This window comes from Scyliorhinus torazame, chromosome 7, assembly GCF_047496885.1.
Source record: "Scyliorhinus torazame isolate Kashiwa2021f chromosome 7, sScyTor2.1, whole genome shotgun sequence".
NCBI lineage: Eukaryota > Metazoa > Chordata > Chondrichthyes > Carcharhiniformes > Scyliorhinidae > Scyliorhinus > Scyliorhinus torazame.
In genome coordinates this window covers 242114229-242135921 of record NC_092713.1, presented here as the reverse complement: position 1 = coordinate 242135921, position 21693 = coordinate 242114229, and the positions used below count along the sequence as shown (strand labels likewise).

Here is a 21693-nt window from a genome sequence, read left to right as displayed (position 1 = left end):
TAGGCGTATCAAACCATCTTTTTTCATCACAGGTACTATTGGCCCAATCACTTATATTAACGGGTTTGAGGACCTCCATCTTGACCAGCCTCTTCACTTCTGCCGTGACCTTAGACCTGATGGCATACAGCACTGATCGAGCCTTTAAGTATCTTCCTTGGCTTTCACCCTTAATCTTTAGCTTGATTGAAATCTCTTTCATGCTTCCAAGCTCTCCATTAAAGACAATGGCATATTTCTTTAAAATCCTCAGTAGACCTGCTTCAGACTCCGACATGAGATTCACCTTGGCCTAGTTTAGCTTGATTGTCTCCAGTCATATTCTCACCATTCGAGCTGGATAGTTACCTTTCACGACATGAGGGACAAGTCTGCGGTCTGTCGGCTTAGCTGCATACTCACATCGACATGGCCCCTCAACGGAACCACTTCTCCACAATAGGTTTTGAGTAATACCTTTGAGGGTTTCAAGGTGATATGTCACAGTTTCTCTTGGTAAACAGTTTCTGATACCCACAAAATGGCTGCGGCAGTGTCCACAACCATTTTTGCTGGTTGCCTGTCCATTAAAGGAGTGACCTAGTAATGATTTGTTGCACCCATAATGGCCAGTACGTTCAATGACAGTTCATCATCTGACTGTGACTCTGGTCCCTTTTTGCTCACTTTTCGTATCACACGGATACTCTTCCCTCTATTCGATGTATTTGGTTCTTGTTGGAAACTTGTTGCTTCTTCCTCCAACACGCACGTTTGATGTGCCCTCTTTACCACAATTCTTGCATTTTGCATCTTTATTCCAGCAATCAGTTGCCGTGTGCCCAGTTACTGCACATCAATGGCAATTTCTAACCTGTATCTGTGTTCGGGTCTCAGCTGACATTTTACAGATTTAAGTGCTTGAACTTAATGATTGCACTTGCTTAGCTGCTAGTTCCATAGAGATTGCGACTTCTAAAGTCTTCTTTAGGTCTAAGTTGCTTTCTGTTAACAGCCTTTTTTGGATAGTTTCGCTTCCTAACACTCACACATGGGTCTGTTTCTAACGGTGTTGTTCAAGACATCTCCAAATTCACAGTATTCAGCTAATTTCTTCACCGCAGTTATGAGCTGTGTGATTGATTCATCTACTTGCTGGATACGTTTGTAGAACCTGAATCTTTTGCCGATGACCAAGGGTTTAGGTGAGAAATTAAATTGCAATATCTCCACAATCTCACCATAAGTTTTTGAGTTTGTTTTTTCTGGTTCCCCCAGAATTTGCAGGAGATTCAAATATCACCCCCCCCCCCCCCCCCCCCCCCATTGTGCTGAGGGAAGTCGTGATTACTATGTCCACTGCATGGACAAAGTATTTGAGTCTTTCAGTGCATGAGCTTTTCATATGGTCCCATGGTACGAAAACTCCCACCATTTTACCATGGGAAGGCTTGTGTAAGCACAAATCTGTCACAAATGTTTCAGCACTACTTTTTTTTCTCCTTTCAAGCAAGGTAACCCTGAGCTCAGCCTGTTCCTTTCTGTGTTTTGTCTCCTTATCTGAGGAAGGATGTTCTTGCTATAGAGGGAATGCAGAGAAGGTTTACCAGACTGATTCCTGGGATGGCAAGACTGAGGTATGAGGAGAGATTGAGTTGGTTAGGATTGTTTTCCCTGGAGTTCAGAAGAACGAAGGGGAGCATCTCATAGAAACCGACAACATTCGAACAAGACTGGACAGGGGTAAATGCAAAAAGGATGCATCCAATAACACTGAGATTATGATGTGGAGATCACCAGGTTAAAGTCCAACAGGTTTGTTTCAATGTCACTAGCTTTCGGAGCGCTGCTCCTTCCTCAGGTGAATGAAAGCTTCGCTTTCATAGTGACATCGAAACAAACCTGTTGGACTTTAACCTGGTGTTGTAAGACTTCTTACTGAGATTATGGACTGTGGAGTTGTTAGTGCAAAGAAAAAGGCCCAAGTGATTGGTTTGAATATGATAGAAAATGTACCCTGACATTGCCACCTGGGGCTTCCTGATCTCTTGCTATAAACCTGGAAGCAGCAGAAATTCAAGAGAAATTGTGTCACTGGGCTCCCTGCCATTCCCACAGAATTTCTGCCAAAGCTATGGTAGATAATCAGGGGAACTCCATGAAAATTCTGGAATAGACATTGAAATCTTAGATAAGCATAAACATAAATCAGTTTGTCCATACAAAAAGTCTATTTTTAACATAATGTCTCTTCTGATGTTACAAAAGCATTTTCTTCAGACAAAGCTGCATTCAGTAAATCTCTGCTGTGAATACAAATAGCGTAAGTGGATAATTGCACAAACAAGAATGTAACATTTCATTTCTTTTGTTAGATGGTTTCGAACTTATCACTATTGCTTAATATTATTATTAATAATACTGTGAACTAGCCATGTTTAAGTCTGTCTCAAGGACCCATTTTTAAAATTATAATTTAAGGTAAATATTGAAATACTTGGTAGGTTCTAAAACCTGAGTTTGTTTCAATTTACTTATCTGGTGGCTCCTGCAGGAGTCACAGAGCAAAGCTATTACTTACTTTTGCAGATGGAATACCCTCTGGAGGTCGACAATGGAGTAAAACCTCTTGGTCCAATGGAACCTCTTTCCCTAATGGTTCTTCTTCAAAATTCTTCCGCAGATCTGCAAATCAGAAACAAGAACTATATTAAAAATCTGCATTGTTATGAAACCCCTCTTCTGTTCAACAAAAAACCTATAAAAATCACCTTAATTGAAGTATTCAGTCTGGCAATGGTGAAAATCCGAACATCTTCACAAACTGAGATTTAAATACCTCCTAATGTTTATTGTGTAGGTCAGATCAGAGTAATGGCCAGGAGTCTCCAGTCAGATCTCTTGAGAGGTCAATTTAATCTTCATAATTGGTGAAATGGATATTCATTCTTCTATTTCAATTATAAAGTTGCACTGACAAGAGTTTAAGCTGAATTTATGCACAGTTGCAAGTTTTTTATGGGGCAAGACACACACTCAATGCTTCAACTCTGCATTGATCCTGACCCAATGGACTGATTATTTATGCACAGCGGGTTCCTGGCCATCCATCAGGAGGGAGCAATGATGAGGAATCAAATCTGTGGCAGGAAAACCTTAAGATTAAATCAACTGTTATATTGAGGACCTTAGACAAGCCTGAGAAACATAGGGCGGGATTCTCCAATTGCTGACGCCAAAATCATGTTCGGCGATCAGCTGGAAAATCCCTTTTTACGACGAAATCGGGGATGGCTCCATTTTTCCGTTGCTCCGCCCCCTCAGAAACACGCCGCACGTCATTGGGATGGCCTCAGAACGTCCAGCACCGCCACAGTTGGGTGGGGGGGAGCCATTCAACTGGCAGTGGGGGGCTTTGACTGGGGCTGAGGAGACTGGCGGGGGGTGGTCCGGGGGTGGTGAGGTGGGTTACAGTTTTTCGCAGGCCGGGTCCGTGCGCAGCCGGCACCATATTGTCTGGCACGGCCGCCGCCGTGCGCATGCGTGGCCACAGGCCTGGCCATTCTGCATCCTTATTGGCAGAGAAATCTGGGGCTTTATGTGGCGCAGCTGCTAGCCCCACACTGGACGGAGCATCGGTGCGGGGGTGGCGCCGACATCTTTGGTCGTAAGATCAGACGCATCCAACGGACATAGCCACAGAATCAGAGAATCCAGCCCATAATTACCATCAAACATAATTGGTAACATTATACATAAAATAACAAAATCATGGAGAAGAATCTCTCATCACCATTTTCATATTTAATCAATGAAATTGCTGGTTTCTTCAGCTCTTGCTATCTCACTAATAATTTACCAAATTTGCTATGCCATGTTTTACAGACATTGCTGATGTGTTTGTTTCTCACTTAAAAACAGATAATATCCAAATATATCCTCCTAACCCTCAATCTTAGTCATCACCAAGTTCCTCAACATTAACATCTTGGCTGTCACCAATGACCAAACGTTTAATTGAATCGGTTGTATCAACAACATGGCTAAGAGACTGGATACTCTGCAATGAATGGCTCATCCTTGCACCACTCAAAACATCTCAACTGCCTAAAAGGCACAAGTCAGGAATGTGATTAATACTCACAGCTTGTTACCACCCAGACTAGAGCCGTCTGCATCATCAGGACTCCTCTGCTGGATTTACTATCTGACCTGTTACGACTGAACTATTAACAGGAAGCAGTGCAGCAACTCACAAAGCTCATTTTGACAGCAATTCAGGGATCCAAAACATCGATCAGTCAGAATGACAAAGGCAGAAATGTTACGAGAGTACCACCACCCCCCAAGTTTCCCTCCATGCCACACGTCACTGAGTCAAAGTAATGGAATTTTGTACCAACCCAACAATGGAAAGGAAAAATCATGGGCGGGATTCTCTGGTCGCCGATGCCAAAATCATGTTTGGCGATCGGATGGAGAATCCCCGTTTGCGCCGAAATCAGGGGCGGCGCCTGAGGCCCTCCCCCGATGCTCCACCCCCGATGAACCGAGTTTCCAATGGGGTGGAACACTTATACTTTTTTTTTGTGAACCTGGCATGGTGGCTGGGGCTGGGGGCACTGGTGGGGGGTGGTCCGGGGGTAGTGAGGGGGGTCACTGGGGGACAGTATGTGGCAGGCCGGATCTGCACGTGACCGGCGCCATGCTGCAGGCCATCGCCATGCGGATGCGTGGCCATGGAACCAGCAATTCTCCGGCCGTATCCACAGGTAAAGCCAGGGGCTTTATGATGCGTGACTGCTAGCCCCCCACCAGATGGAGAAACGGTGCAGCTTTTTCGCCTTTTTTTCTGGCGTTAAATGCCACTGTTCCCATGCTGGTGTCAGCACTTAGTCTTCAAATCGGAGAATCCAGCCCCATAGGTCTGAATTAAAACTAGGGTGCAAGGCTGTCTGTCATACACCCCACATAATATTCCTTCCATTAACTTCAGTGGTAAGGAAAACCACATCTACTACTACCTGTTGCACAGGTCTGCTGAAGTAGAAAGTGCCAACCATCATTAAATGATTATTTCCACAGAATTCAGTGAAGTTCTCAGATACCTGCAGAATTAGGAACCATGATGAAAATAGATGTACTTCAATTGCTTAGAGGGATGAACATGAGGAGAATTGGACAGTGAAAGATCAAACTGGATATGTTACTGGATAGTCTTGGAAGACAATTAAAAGATAATTCAGTGGGTTATATTTCTAAGGTACATAATTACAAGAACAGCACAAATTTAATTGTGTGGTTAAGATGATGGTAGATGTCTGACATGAAGTTGAGATAGCACTGCAAAGATAATTATCAGTAAATTTGCAGGCAAAGGTTTATCTTTATTATAAAGGAAACCTTATTCTGTAACTAGGTAGTGTTGCGTTTTTCCTTAGGTGTAGCGGGAAAACATTTATTTTATTCCTTCATAGTGATATTTTGAAGCTGTGCTCCAGTGCTATGATGAATGGGTTGACAGTGTTGCCTCATAGCCCTTTCAAGAAGCCAATAAGCGAAAATACTTCCATGACAAGGAATTTAATTTTTCCATGTGCCAAAATTAATTTGATATGAATACAATGTGTCCACTCTCAGAGCTGCATTGGACAAACTATCTTGTCCAAACGATAAACTTGTCAGGCTAGAAGTTATATAATTTCCCATCACCAAGACTTTCACACAAGACCTGAAAAGAAGAAAGATCAGCTGTCAACTGAAAAACTACAGTAGTCTCATCACAGTCAAAGGAAACAAGGACAGTGGTGTCACAGGAGTTATTGATAATGTAGATTACAGACAAGGAGAGGAAGATAAATGACCATATGTCCGGCATTCACTGAGACTGCATCAGCTTTTACGTTCTGGCAAGATGGTTCGATAAAGTTTATGGTCTCCCTAAACGATCATTCCAATATCACACAATACTGGCTTTGTTTTTCCAGAGATTCAATGCAAAATTCTCGTTATTTAACTGTATCTGAGCTGTTTCACTTCCTCCTGATGCCTGCAGCCAGATACAAGGGATCTGGATGATTGCACTCACTCAGTTTGTGACTTCTCTGCATGCAGCTTGCAAAAGCACTTTTACTGCATGGAGAGCCATCAGACGCAAACTTCGAACCTTTTTGTGCACCTCCTGCAATAGGACCTTGATTCTTTCAGGATCAATGGGAGCAGTGGTGCCATAATTAGTCCACTTTTCTCCCTCCATTGTAATTCTTAATGGTGAACTGCAGATTTCTGCGTTCTGGTCCCCTACCAGACTTTACATTACCGTATCAAATGTGTTACACAGCAGGTTCTATGGATAGTTGCCTACTCAAATCAGGAAATTTAATTTCTGCAATCTTTCACACCAGTTTAAAAGTATTGAGCTGGAAGTTGATACCGCCCACAAAAATAGTCACGTTCCTGACTTCATTCATAGGCTTGCTGAGTTGTCAAAGACAGCATCCATTTGCAGCCCTTCAAATTATTCATTTTTTCGCCCAAAAGGCACTCGCGAGCACATTAAAAAAATTATACATATCAAAAATAATCTAAGAAGCTAGCTATTGTACACCAATGAAGCTAGTAAATTGTTCTGTGCAATTCTTTCATCATTTTTCTGGATAAGAATCACCTTACTCTTACTCACGGTGCGGGGGGGGGGGGGGGGGGGGTGGCGGGGGGGTTGGGGTAGACACCTGTTAAAAATGCTCATTCTCTTGTTCTTTTGTGATAAATCTATTTTTGGCAGAATAAATCAAACTGGACCAGTTATTGCATTTAAATACATCAAGGAATATTTTCTATTGCAGAAATGAAAAAGAAAATTATGTTCTATTATGCTGCCAATCGGTAAGGTTCACAGAAAGCTTTAAGCTTGCGATTATCCCAATAAATTTGAGCAGAAACTTGAACCATGACTTCATTTTGTAAAGCTAATGCAATTCGCATTGAATTTGCATCTGCATTGTGAATTGCAACCAAAGTGGAAATTTAAACATTACCTTGATGATCAAGTTAAAGGTGGACAAATGGAGAACTGCTCAAAATGAAAGAATGACAGAAAAATTAATGAAAATTGTAATCTTATGTCCTTTTAAAGTTATGCACATTAATTTCTACCTACAGAATTTACATGGATTTACTTGTGCATTTTGGTGGTCCTATAACAAGATATCAGATCTGGGTCTAAATTTTTGTTCAGTATTTGCTCCATTAACTTTGTCAGTGTACAAGGGATTAAAATCTAGCTTCACTCAAAGAAGTCACACTCCAGTTCACTAAACACGATTGCCTGGATTTTGCAGGGAGAGAAAGAGCGAGGCTATCAGATTCACGGCTATTATGGAATAAATCAGGTTATCAACTCCAAGTGCCCACACATGTGCAGTTCAATGTGGAAATCAGACTTGTCAGTGAGGTCCTGTTCCTCCAGAAGCTGCGTTATACCAGTATCTTGCCAGAAAATTGGCATTCAAATGCTTGAATGTTGCCAACCCTGTTCAAATCATAAGAGTCACAGAATCGCTGCAATGCAGAAGGATTGGATTGGATTGGATTTATTGTCACGTGTACCAAGGTACCGTGAAAAGTCCAAAGATGTGCAGGTTAGGTGGATTGGCCATGATAAATTGCCCTCAGTGTGCAAAATAGCCCTTAGTGTTGGGTGGGGTTACTGGGTTATGGGGATAGGGATAGGGTGGAGGTGTTGACCTTGGGTGGGGTGCTCTTTCCAAGAGCCGGTGCAGACTCGATGGGCTGAATGGCCTCCTCCTGCACTGTAAATTCTATATCCATATCTAAGTATTTTTCTGCGAGCAGCTCAAAGGATCATTAAGTACATGAAAAGAAAAGGAAATAAAAGAAAATACATAATAGGGCAACACAGGGTACACAATGTAACTACATAAACACCGGCATCCGGTGAAGCATACGGGGGTGTCGTGTTAATGAGGTCAGTCCATTAGAGGGTCGTTTAGGAGTCTGGTAACAGTGGGGAAGAAGCTGCTTTTGAGTCTGTTCGTGCATGTTCTCAGACTTTTGTATCTCCTGCCCGATGGAAGAAGTTGGAAGAGTGAGTAAGCCGGGTGGGAGGGGTCTTTGATTATGCTGCCCGCTTTCCCCAGGCAGTGGAAGGTGTAGATGGAGTCAATGGATAGGAGGCAGGTTTGTGTGAGGGACTGGGCTGTGTTCATGACTCTCTGAAGTTGCTTGCGGCATTGGGCCAAGCAATTGCCATACCAGTCTGTGATGCAGCCAGATAGGATACTTTCTATGGCGCATCTGTAAAAGTTGACAAGAGTAAATGTGGACCAGCTGAATTTCCTTAGTTTCCCGAGGAAGTATAGACGCTGTTGTGCTTGCTTGGTGGTAGCATCGGCGTGGGTGGACCAGGACAGATTTTTGGAGATGTGTACCCCTAGGAATTTGAAACTGCTAACCATCTCCACCTCGGCCCCGTTGATGCTGACAGGGGTGTGTACAGAACTTTGCTTTCTGATGTCAATGACCAGCTCTTTAATTTTGCTGGCATTAAGGGATAGATTGTTGTCGCTGCACCACTCCACTAGGTTCTCAATCTCTTTCCTGTATTCTGACTCGTCGCCCATCACGTCTGCATTGACCCTCCCCAGGCTCAATCACCCTGTCAGATCCCTACAACCCCACCTAACCTTTGAACGTTACGTGGCAATTTAGCACGGCAAATCCACCTAACCTGCTCATCTTTGGACTGTGGGAGGAAACCGGTGCACCCGGAGGAAACCGAAGCAGACACGAGGAGAACATACAAATTCCACCCAGTCACCCAAGGTCACAATCAAGCTCGGGTCCCTGCGCTGTGAGTCAGCAGTGCTAACCACTGTGTATGTGCATTTTCAATGGTGTGATAAGTCGTATTTACCATAAAACAAACTCCATAGCAGTGAAAATTAACTTCCAAACATTTGGCATCTCATTTCTTCAGATTTACTTTCTCTCTCTTAATCCTATTCTGTCTTCATTTTGCTTTCTGTAAATTATTTTATACTGATTTACATTTTCAAATTTAAACTTCTTGGTTAGTACTCAGCAAGAAATTCATATCTGCCATAGACTTGAGAGTTAGGGTGGGTGATTCAGTGGCATCGTCTACACCAGCTTGGTGTAGGGATGAGTACATTCAATTTTGCGAGAGATCGCTTGTGCGAAATGGCAGCCTGGCACCCTGGGAGTGCTACATAGGCACCTGGCAATGCCACCAGGCTGGCAGGGGCACTGCCAGGGTGCTCAGGTTGGCAATGTCAGGGATTGGGTCTGGGGGACCTTACCAGGTAGAGGGGAGTGAGGGGTAGGAGGTTCCTGGGGGCCTCACCAAGGTTGGAGGGGGGCAGAAGGGGACTGAAAGAGGGGGGAGCGAGAAACCGGGGCAACCATACAAAATGGCACACTGATCGGTGAGGAGCCTGAAGCTCGCCAACAGGAAATCCCTGTGAGTGCGGCCTTGGCGGAGAGAAACTTCCAGAGGCCAAAAGAAGCCACCAAAGTGCCATTGACTAGCGAGATGTTTCTCAGCACTGCAGCCACTGGAAACACCCGCTAAAAGCATCCAAAAGCAGGTGAACGCCACCCAAGATCTCAAACGTGACCTCAACCACCTCCAACCCACAAGTGTCCAGATTTAATGAAGGGATGACAAGGATAGGCTGTTAACCAGCCTGGATGAGGCACAATTATAGGAGACTGGGATTCTCACCATTAATTTACATGTTTTATTTTGGATAGCTAATTTTCAAGGCCTCAGGAAAACTAGAGAAGCAGTGGCGCAGTGGCCTTTTCACAGCGCCAGTCATCCAGAGACCCAGAGCAAGAACCTGGATTCAAAACTGGCAAATCCAGATGGTTAAATTTGAATTTGATAAAACAAATCTGGAATTAAAAGTCTAATGATGACCATGAAGCCATTGTCATTAAAATATCTGTTTCACTAATGACCTTTAGAACATAGAACATAGAACATACAGTGCAGAAGGAGGCCATTTGGCCCATCGAGTCTGCACCGACCCACTTAAGTCCTTTCCTCGTAGCCCAATAACCCAATAACTCCTCCTAACATTTTTTGGTCACTAAGGGCAATTTAGCATGGCCAATCCACCTAACCTGAACATCGTTGGACTGTGGGAGGGAACCAGAGCACCCGGAGGAAACCCACGCAGACACGGGGAGAACGTGCAGACTCTGCACAGACAGTGACCCAGCAGGGAATTGAACCTGGGACCCTGGCGCTGTGAACCCACAGTGAACATAGAACATTACAGCACAGTACAGGCCCTTCGGCCCTCGCTGTTGCGCCGACCTGTGAAACCACTCTAAAGCCTATCTACACCATTCCCTTATCGTCCATATGTCTATCCAATGACCATTTGAATCCCCTTAGTGTTGGCGAGTCCACTACTGTTGCAGGCAGGGCATTCCATGCCCTTACTACTCTCTGAGTAAAGAACCTACCTTTGACATCTGTCATATATCTATCTCCCCTCAATTTAAAGCTATGTCCCCTCGTGCTAGACATCACCATCCGAGGAAAAGGCTCTCATTGTCCACCCTATCCAATCCTCTGATCATCTTGTATGCCTCAATTAAGTCACCTCTTAACCTTCTTCTCTCTAACGAAAACAGCCTCAAGTCCCTCAGCCTTTCCTCGTAAGATCTTCCCTCCATACCAGGCAACATTCTGGTAAATCTCCTCTGCACTCTTTCCAATGCTTCACATCCTTCCTATAATGCGGCGACCAGAATTGCACGCAATACTCCAAATGCAGCCACACCAGAGTTTTGAACAGCTGCAACATGACCTCATGGCTCCGAAACTCAATCCCTTTACCAATAAAAGCTAACACACCGTACGCCTTCTTAACAACCCTCTCAACCTGGGTGGCAACTTTCAGGGATCTATGTACATGGACACCGAGATCTCTCTGCTCATCCACACTGCCAAGATTCTTACCATTAGCCCAGTACTCTGTCTTCCTGTTATTCCTTCCAAAATGAATCACCTCACACCTTTCTGCATTAAACTCCATTTGCCACCTCTCAGCCCAGAGCTGCAGCTTATCTATGTCCCTCTGTAACTTGTAACATCCTTCCGCACTGTTCACAACTCCACCGACTTTAGTGTCATCTGCAAATTTACTCACCCATCCTTCTACGCCCTCCTCCACGTCATTTATAAAAATGACAAACAGCAGTGGCCCAAAACAGATACTTGTGGTACACCACTAGTAACTGGACTCCAGTCTGAACATTTCCCATCAACCACCACCCTTTGTCTTCTTCCAGCTAGCCAATTTCTGATCCAAACTGCTAAATCACCCTGAATCCCATGCCTCCGTATTTTCTGCAGTAGCCTACCGTGCGGAACCTTATCAAATGCTTTACTCAAATCCATATACACCACATCAACTGCTTTACCCTCATCCACCTGTTTGGTCACCTTCTCAAAGAGGCACGACCTACCCTTCACAAAACCGTGTTGACTATCTCTCATCAAATTATTCCTTTCCAGATGATTATACATCCTATCTGTTATAAACCTTTCCAAGATTTTGCCCACAACAGAACTAAGGCTCACTGGTCTATAGTTACCGGGGTTGTCTCTACTCCCCTTCTTGAACAAGGGGACAACATTTGCTATCCTCCAGTCTTCTGGCACTATTCCTGTAGACAAAGATGACTTAAAGATCAAAGCCAAAGGCTCAGCAATCTCCTCCCTAGCTTCCCAGAAAATCCTGGGATAAATCCCATCCGGCCTAGGGGACTTATCTATTTTCACACTTTCCAGAATTGCTAACGCCTCCTCCTTATGAACCTCAAGCCCTTCTAGTCTAGTAGCCTGAATCTCAGTATTCTCCTCAACAACATTGTCTTTTTCCTGTGTGAATACTGATGAAAAATATTCATTTAGCACTTCTCCTATCTCCTCGGACTCCAAGCACAACTTCCCACTACTGTCCTTGACTGGCCCTACTCTTACCCTAGTCATTCGTTTATTCCTGACATATCTATAGAAAGCTTTAGGGTTATCCTTCATCCTACCTGCCAAAGACTTCTCATGTCCCCTCCTGGCTCTTCTTAGCTCTTTCTTTAGGTCCTTCCTAGCTAACTTGTAACTCTCGAGCGCCCTAAATGAACCTTCATGTCTCATCTTCACATAAGCCTCCTTCTTCCTCTTGACAAGTGTTTCGACTGCTTTAGTAAACCACGGTTCCCTTGCTCGACCACTTCCTCCCTGCCTGACAGTTACATACTTATCAAGGACACGCAGTAGCTGTTCCTTGAACAAGCTCCACATTTCCATTGTGCCCATCCCCTGCAGTTTTCCCCTCCATCCGATGCATCCTAAGTCATGCCTCATGGCATCATAATTGCTTTTCCCCCAGATATAACTCTTGCCCTGCAGTATATACCTATCCCTTTCCATCACTAAAGTAAACGTAATGAAATCCAATATGGCCTTGCCTCTCGTTGTCCTATCTACATACTGTGTCACGAAACCCTCCTGCAAACATTGGACAAAAACGGACCCATCTCAAGTACTCGAACGATAGCATTTCCAGTCAATATTTGGAAAGTTAAACTCCCCCATAACAACTACCCTGTTGCTTTCGCTCCTATCCAGAATCATCTTTGCAATCCTTTCCTCTACATCTCTGGAACTTTTCGGAGGCCTATAGAAAACCCCTAACAGGGTGACCTCTCCTTTCCTGTTTCTAACCTCAGCCCATACTACCTCAGTAGACAAGCCCTCATCAAACATCCTTTCTGCCACCGTAATACTGTCCTTGACTAACAATGCCACCCCTCCCCCTCTTTTACCACCCTCCCTGATCTGACTGAAATATCTAAACCCCGGCACCTGCAACAACCATTCCTGTCCCTGCTCTATCCATTTCTCCGAAATAGCCACAACATCGAAGTCCCAGGAACCAATACATGCCGCAAGTTCACCCACCTTATTCCGGATGCTCCTGGCATTGAAGAAGACACGCTTTAAACCACCTTCCTGCCTGCCGGTACACTCCTGCAACTTTGAAACCTTACTCATGACCTCACTACTCTCAACCTCCTGTATACTGGAGCTACAATTCAGGTTCCCAAGCCCCTGCTGAACTAGTTTAAACCCTCCCGAAGTGCATTAGCAAATTTCCCCCCCAGGATATTGGTACCCCTCTGGTCCAGGTGTAGACCATCCCGTTTGTAGAGGTCCCACCGACCCTAAAATGAGCCCCAATTATCCAGAAATCTGAAACCCTCCCTCCTGCGCCATCCCTGTAGCCACGTGTTCAACTCCTCTCTCTCCTTACTCCTCGTCTCGCTATCACGTGGCACGGGTAACAACCCAGAGATAATAATTCTGTTTGTCCTAGATCTAAGTTTCCACCCTAGCTCCCTGAATTCCTGCCTTACATCCCTATCCCTTTTCCTACCTATGTCTTTTGGTATCTATGTGGACCACGACTTGGGGCTGCTCCCCCTCCCCCTTAAGGATCCCGTAAACACGATCCGAGACATCACGCACCCTGGCACCTGGGAGGCAACACACTATCCGTGAGTCTCTCTCGTTCCCACAGAATATCCTATTCATCCCCCTAACTATGGAGTCTCCAATGACTAATGCTCTACTCCTCTGCCCCTTTCCCTACTCAGCAACAGGGACAGACTCTGTGCCAGAGACCTGTACCCCATGGCTTACCCCTGGTAAGTCCCCCCCCCCCCCAACCAAAGCGATATACTTGTTACTAAGGGGAACGACCACAGGGGACCCCTGTACTGACTGCTTCCTCCCAACCCCTCTCAGCGTCACCCATCTATCTTTATTCTTCGGAATACCTATATCCCTGAAGCTTCTATCTATGATCGCCTCTGCCTCCCGAACGATCCGAAGTTCATCCAGCTCCAGCTCCAGTTCCCTAACGTGGTTTCTGAGGAGCTGGAGATGGGTGCACTTCCCACAGATGAAATCAGCAGGGACACTGACGGTGTCCCTCACCTCAAACATTTTGCAGGAGGAACATTGCACTACCTTCCCTGCCATCCCCTCTAGATAAAAAAAGAAAAAGGACGAAAGAGCTTACCTGTTATTCACTCCCCTTCTCAGCAAGCAATCACTCAGCAACCTCTGCGCCCCACACGATAACACCTGAGGGAAAATAAAAGAAAAACTACTTACCAGTCACCAGCCAATCCCTTACCTGCAGGCTGTGACGTCACGGTTCAACTTCTTTCTACTTCTACCTGCCCTCGAGTCTTCCTCTTGTTCTTTACAGTGGTTGTTTTTTTTTGGGTTAGAGAAGGGGGCAGGGAGGGAAACACTGAAGAAGTGTTTTGGGTTTAAGTGTCACTTGACAACAGCTCCTCCACAAACCACCTTCAAGTTAGGGTGAGCACACGGACGTATGCAAATTTCCCCCGCAACAGCTAATCAGCAGCTCCGCTCTGCTGCCCTCTGCTGAATGCTTGTCTTCACTTGAACAGCTAGGGTCTCTTGCTCAGGTACACCTTCAAGTTAGGGTGAACACACGGATGTATGCAAATTTCCCCCGCAACAGCCAATCAGCAGCTCTGCTCTACTGCCCTCTGCTGGATGCTTGTCTTCACTTGAACAGTTAGGGTCTCTTGCTCAGGTACACCTACAAGTTAGGGTGAGGACACGGACGTATGCAAATTTCCCCCGCAACAGCCAATCAGCAGCTCCACTCTACTGCCCTCTGCTGGATCAATCACTTGTGCTACTGTGCTGCCCTTTAGGGAAGGAAATCTGCCATCCTTACCTGGTCTGGCTTACATGTGACTCTGAAATGGAGGGCAGTTATGGAAGGGCAATAAATGCTGGCCCAGGCAGCGATGCCTACGCCCCGTAAAATTAATTACACAAACGTCAGTTCCCCATGCCTCAGGAGACCTAGTAGTTCAATGGAGTCGAGGACAACTTTAGAAAAAAGTTTATTTGGCTTAATTGCTTTGCTTGATTGCTTCTAGGTCATGAGGAACAAGAGTCCTTTCTCAGCCCCACCAAGCATGCCTGTTTTCCTGGGAATGGACACATCCATCAGAAGCACCCACACACTACGCAGATGCAGTGTAATGTAGACACATGTGAGGTTATCCGCTTTGAGCAAAAATAGGAAGGCAGATTATTATTTGACCATATTAGATTATTTGAATGGATGTAAATTGAGAGAGGTGGATACTCGGCGAGACCTTCGTGTCCTTGTGCATCAGTCACTGAAAAGTAGTGCGCAGGTGCAGCAGGCAGTAAAGAATGTAAATGATATGTTGGCCTTCATAGTGAGAGGGTTTGAGTATAGGAACAGAGATGTTTTACTGCAATTGTATGGGGCATTGGTGAGGCCACACCTGGAATATTGTGTGCAGTTTTGGTGTCCTTATCTGAGGAAGGATGTCCTTACTTTGGGGGAGTGCAACAAAGGTTTACCAGACTGATTTCTGGGATGGTGGGACTGTCATATGAGGAGAGACCAAGTTGGTAAGGATTATATTCATTGGAGTTTAGCAGAGTGAGAGGGTTCTCATAGAAACTTACAAAATTTTAACAGGATTAGACAGGGTAGATTCAGAAAGAAGGTTCCCGATGGTGGGGGAATCCAGAACTAGGGGTCATAGTTTGAGGATAAGGGATAAACCTTATAGGACTGAGGTGAGGAGAAATTTATTCACCCAGAGAGTGGGGAATCTGTGGAATTCGCTGCCAGCTAAAGTAGTTAAGTCCAAAACATTGTGTTATTTCAAGAATGAATTAGATATAGCTCTTGGGGCTAAAGGGATCAAGGGAAATGGGGGGAAGGCGGGATCAGAGTATTGAACTTGATCAGCTTTGACTAGAATGAATGGCGGAGTAGTGTCACTGGGCCGAATGATCTCCTCCTGCTTCTACTTTCTATGTATGTTTTTGTGTAATTCCTTCCTGGGTTCAGCCATCACCCCCCCCCCCCCCCCCCCCAACCCCCAGGGGTTAGAGAACAGGGAGACCAGACTCCAACTAGCAACTGCAGATTTCTGATTTACAACTGTGGCCAGCTCCTACAGAAAACTACTCAACCATCTGGATGTCAGCCTGCCAATCAGACTGACTTCATGGTAGCAATTCTGGCAACAAAATATATATTCAAAGATAAAACTTGACATTGTGGGAATATTTCGACCTTTAGTTTTCCCAACTGGATTTTCACTTCACTGGTGGGAAAACTCACCCAACAATATCAGGGACTGTGTACTTTCATAAGGATTCACCATTCTATTGATTGAATATATTTATTTATTTATTCACTCATTGGATGTGGGCTGCGTTGGCTAGGCCAGCATTTATTGCCCATCCCTAATTACCGTTGAGAAGGTGGTGGTGAGCTGCATTCTTAGATAGTTGCAGCCACAGTGCTGTCCGGATTGGAGTTCCAGGATTTTGACCCAGTGACTGTGAAGGAACAGCGATATAATTCCAAGTCAGGATGGGCTTGAAGGACAACGTGTAGATGCTGGGATTCGCATGAATCTGCTGCCCTTGTCCTTCTGGATGGTAGATGTCATGAATTTGGAAGGTGCTGCGGAAGGAACCTTACTGTCGGACATCTTGTAGATGGTGCACTCTGCTGCCACTGAACATCAGTATTAAAGGGAGCAAATGTTTAAGGTTGGTTGGGTGCAAATCAAGCGGGCTGCTTTGTCCTGGGTGGTGTAAAGTTTCTTGTGTATTGTTGGAGCTGCACTCATCCAGGCAAGTGGGGTGTATTCCATCACACATCTGACTTTTACCTTGTTGATGGCAGACAGGTTTTGGGAGTCAAGAGGTGAGTAACTCGCCACAGAATTTCCAGCTCCTGACCTGCACTTGCAGCTACAGTATTTATCTAGCTGTTTCAGTTCAGTTTCTGGTCAGTAGTAACCACCGGGATGTTAATTGCGTAGGTTCAGTGTAGGTAATGTCGTTGAATGTCAAGGTGCAATGGTTTGAATCTCTCTTATTGGAGATAATCATTGCGTGGCACTTGTGTTGCGCAAATGTTGATTGCCACTAAGAAGCCCAAGTAGGATATTGAACAGAACTTGTTGCCTTTGAACATGGACTGCTTCAATATTGGGGGAGTCATGAATAGTACTGAACATTGTGCAATATCCCTACACACTTAAAATTCCGACAGTGCAGAAGAGGCCATTCAATCCATTGAGTCTGCACTGGCACTCGGAAAAAGCACCCTTCCCATGTGCTCTCCCCCATCCACCCCACCCTCTCCCGCACATCCCTGGACACCAAGGGGCAATTTAGCATGGCCAATCCACCCGGGAGAAATCCACGCAGCCACAGGGAGGAAAGCGCAAACTCAACATAGGCAGTCATGCAAGCTCAGAATTGAACCCGGGTCTCTGGCACTGCGAGCCAGCAATGCTAACCACTGTGTCACTGTCCACCGTGTCACCCATTCTGATCATATGATAGATGGAAGGTTGTTGATGAAGCCGCTGAAGACGGTTGGACATAGGATACTAATTGAGGAACTACTACACCTGCGATTGAGATGATTAACTTCCAATAACCACAACCATTTTCTTTTTCGCGAGGTGTGACTCCACCCAGTGGAGAGCGTTCCCAGATTCACATTGGTTTCAGCTTTTCTCAGGATAATTGATGTGATACTCAGACAAGAGTTGCCTTGATATAAAGGGAAGTCAAATTCACCTCACTTCTTGAGCCCATCTGTTTTGTCCATGTTTGGAATAAGGTTGTAATGAGGCCAGAAGCTAAGTGGTCCTTGAAAAACTCAAAGTGATCTTCAATGGGCAGGTGTTTGATGAGTAAGTGTCCATTGGTATCACTATCGATGACGTCTTTCACTTTATTGATGTTCGAGAGTAGACTGATGTGGCAGCAAATGGCCACATTGGATTTGCCCTGTTTTTTCTGGACAGGGCATTCCCGGGCAAGTTGCTAGATTGCCAGCTAGATGCCAGTGCTGTAGCTGTACTAGAACATTTTGTCCAGGGCCCAGGGTCGCAGCTAGTCACATTAACTTCAGTTTTGCTAAGGGCTCCTTGATGCCATACTTAGTCAAATGCTGCCTTGATGTGAAGTTCAGTCAATTTCACCTCGCCTCTGGCTTCAGCTCTTTTGTTCATGCTCAAACTAAGGCTGTGCTGAGGTCAGGAGCTGAGTGGCTTTGACGAAACTCAAACGGAGCATCCATGAGCAGGTTATTACTGATAAGTGCCAGTTGATAGCATTGTTGCTGACGCCTTCCATCACATTACTGATGATTGAGAGTAGACTTATGGGGTGGCAATTGGCCAGGTTGGGTTTATCCTGTTTCTTGTGTACAGGGCATACCTGGGCAATTTTCCATATTGCTGGGTAGATTCCAGTGTTGTAGCTGTACTGGAACTGCTTGGCTAGGTGCACAACAAGTTCTGGTTCACAAGTCTTCATTACTATTGCTGGAATATTAGGGGATATGGTGGCGTAGTGGTATTGTCACTGAACTAGTAATGTTGAGATCCAGGGTAATGTTCTGGGGTCCCAGGTTCGAATCCCACCATGGCAGGTGGTGAAATCTGTACTCAATAAAAATCTGCAATTAAAAGTCTAATGGTGGCCAATGAAACCATTGTCGATTGTGGTAAAAACCCATCTGGTTCACAAATGTCCTTCAGGGATGGAAATCTGCCACCTTACCCAGTCTGGTTTACATGGGACTCCAGACCCACACAGTGATGTGGTTGACTTTTAACTGCCCCCCACTGAATTGGCCTAGTAAGCCATTCAGTTCAAGGGCAATTAGAGATGGGCAACAAATGCTGGCCCAGCCAGCAACGCCCACATCCGAAGAACAAATTAAAAAAAAATATTGTCAGGTACCTTTGCCTTTGCAGTATCCAGTGCCTTCAGCCGTTTCTTAATATCATATGGAGTGAATCAAATTGGTTCAAGATTGACATCTGTGATGCTGAGGTCCTCCGGAGAAGGCCGGGCTGGATCATCCACTTGGCACTTCTGGCTGAAGATTATTGCGAATGCTTCAGCCTTGTCTTTTGCACTGATGCGCTGGTCTCCTCCATCATTGAGGATGTGTAAATTTGTGGATCCTCCGCGTGCAGTGAGTTGTTTCATTGTCCACCACCAGTCATGGCTGGATGTGGCATGGCTGATGAGCTTGGATCTGATCCATTTGTTGTCTATTATTTGTCACACAAGTAACCTTGCTTTGTAGCTTCATCTGGTTGATGACTCCTTTTTAGGTGTGCCTGGTGTTTCTCCTGGCCTGTCCACCTGCACTCTTCTAAGGGGCTGTTTAGCACAGGGCTAAATCGCTGGCTTTGAAAGCAGACCAAGGCAGGCCAGCAGCACGGTTCAATTCCCGTACCAGCCTCCCCGAACAGGCGGCGGAATGTGGCGACTACGGGCTTTTCACAGTAACTTCATTGAAGCCTACTTGTGACAATAAGCGATTTTCATTTACATTTCATTGAACCAGGATTGTTGCTAATGGTAGAGTAGCGGATGTGCCGGACTGTGAACTTACAGATTATGGTTGAGTACAGTTCTGCTGCTGTTGATGGCCCACAGTGCCTCATGGAGGCCCAGTTCTGAACTGCTAGATTTGTTCGGAGTCTATCTCGTTTATCACGGTCATATCACGTAACATGATGGAGGGTATCCTCAATGTGAAGAAAGGACTTTGTCTTTATAAGGACTGTGCAGTGGTCACTCCTACCAATACCCTCATGGACATATGCATCTTTGGCAATTAGGTTGGTGAAGAAGAGTTCAAGTAGCTTTTTCCCTTTTGTTGGTTCCTGTGGCAGATCCAGTCTAACAACTTTGTCCTTTAGGACTCGGTTAACTCAGTCAGTATTGGTGTTGCCAAACCACCCTGACACTCTGATGATGGACATTGAAGTCCCTGACGCAGAGTACAGTCCGTGCCCTTGTCACCCTCAGTGCTTCCTCCAAGTGCTGTTCAACATGGAGGAGCACCGATTCATCAGCTGAGGCAGGGGGAGGTGGTAATTAAGCAGGAGATTTATTGTTTTGTCTGTTTACAAAATTCTCAGATTTTGTTAGCGGGTATCGCACTGAAAAATACTCTCTGATGATGTCACGCAGAAACCCCGAAATATCAGTGGGTCGTTGCAGGTTTAATAAATATCCTTTTGTTCAATGTCTATATTGCATTGATAGCTCAGTTGGTTGGCTGCAGATTACTTGTACACAGCAAAGACAAAGTACGAGATTCCCTGGGCTTCCCCCGGTGTGTTTCTCAGCGGCAGGATCGTCTGTTCCCGCTGCTGCCAATGGGATTTCCCATTGAATCCACCCCACACCGCTGGGAAACCTGAGGTGGGGGTGTGTCCGCCGCGGAACCGGAAAGTCCCTCTGGCTTGAACAGCTGGAAGATCTCTCCCAAAACATATGAATTTGAAGTAAGGTCCAAGCCATTCAATTTTAATCCAAACGAAGGTGTGCAGTGTGGCTTTCCTTACACAAATGCATCTGCTATCCATCATTTTGAATTAATTAGGCCTATTTCAAAGTCATTTATTATCTCACAGACTTTGATCTGATCAAATGAACATAATTTAATTTGATGTACTGCTTCATTAAATCAATATTTCTTTCAGCAATTTTTCAAGCCTTGCCTCCTGTTGGAATATAATTCTGTTGGGAACTGTATGATGCAGGAGTCTCCAGCAACCTTATTTACAAAGTCATTCCATTTGGCATCCACAGCACATTTCTGATTGTGGCTAACTCCCATGTACACACAGTGACCAGCTTGTGAGAATGCTTGCACATCTGATAGCTCAAAGTTTTCAAACCCACTGCACTTATTTAAAGGGCTGCAGCTCTGTTGATGTCACCTGTACCCACCACAAGGACCCTTTGATATAAAAAGAAAAGGCGATAATGATTTTACAGACTCTGGGAGGGTCACAATTGCCCAACTGTGTTTGATAATGAATAAATACAGTAAAATGAGTCATTCATATGCTACTCAACAAGATGCTCCTGCAGGGATAATGCATGAAATATAGAAAAGGAGGGCCACACTGCTCGTAACTCAAGCTGACAGCGTGAATTTTTGTCTAGAATACCAAGAGCACCTTGCTACAAATGAATGAAAAGCTGATTGATAAAAGGAAAGTTATTGAAATAAGGTTACATTGAAGTTGAAAAAAAATGTACAAAATAACCTGCTGGATCATACATTAACATCTCATTTACACTTTCTCCTAATAATGGACCAAATGAGTTGGCACGGTGGCACAGTGGTTATCACTGCTGCCTCACAGAGCCAGGGACCTGCGTTTGACTCTGACCTTGGGGGACTGTGCGGAGTTTGCACTTTCTCCTTGTGTCTTTGTGGGTTTCCTCCGGGTGTTCCGATTTCTTCCCACAGTCCAAAGATGTGCAGGTTAGGCGGATTGGCCATGCCAAATTGTCCCTTAGTGTCCAAAAGAATAGGTGGGGGAATGGGGAGAAAGTGGAGGTATGGGCCTGGGTAGGGTGCTCTTTTGGAGGGTTGGTGCAGACTCGATGGGCCAAATGGCCTCCTTCTGCTCCGTAGGGATTCTAAGGAATGGCATCCTACTTTGCAATAGCCTTCCATATTTCTATGGATATTTACCCTTTTTTTC

At 45.1% G+C, this 21693-nt stretch overlaps 1 protein-coding gene across 1 annotated transcript in view; it reads right to left on the bottom strand.

Moving 5' to 3' along the window:
* The window catches only part of unc5a (unc-5 netrin receptor A), a 900708-nt gene that overhangs the window by 275567 nt on the left and 603448 nt on the right, over positions 1-21693 (bottom strand). Inside the window, exon 4 of the mRNA XM_072512209.1 lies at positions 2561-2664. Coding sequence (XP_072368310.1) covers positions 2561-2664 — 104 coding nt within the window. The remainder of the gene's footprint in view (positions 1-2560; positions 2665-21693) is intronic.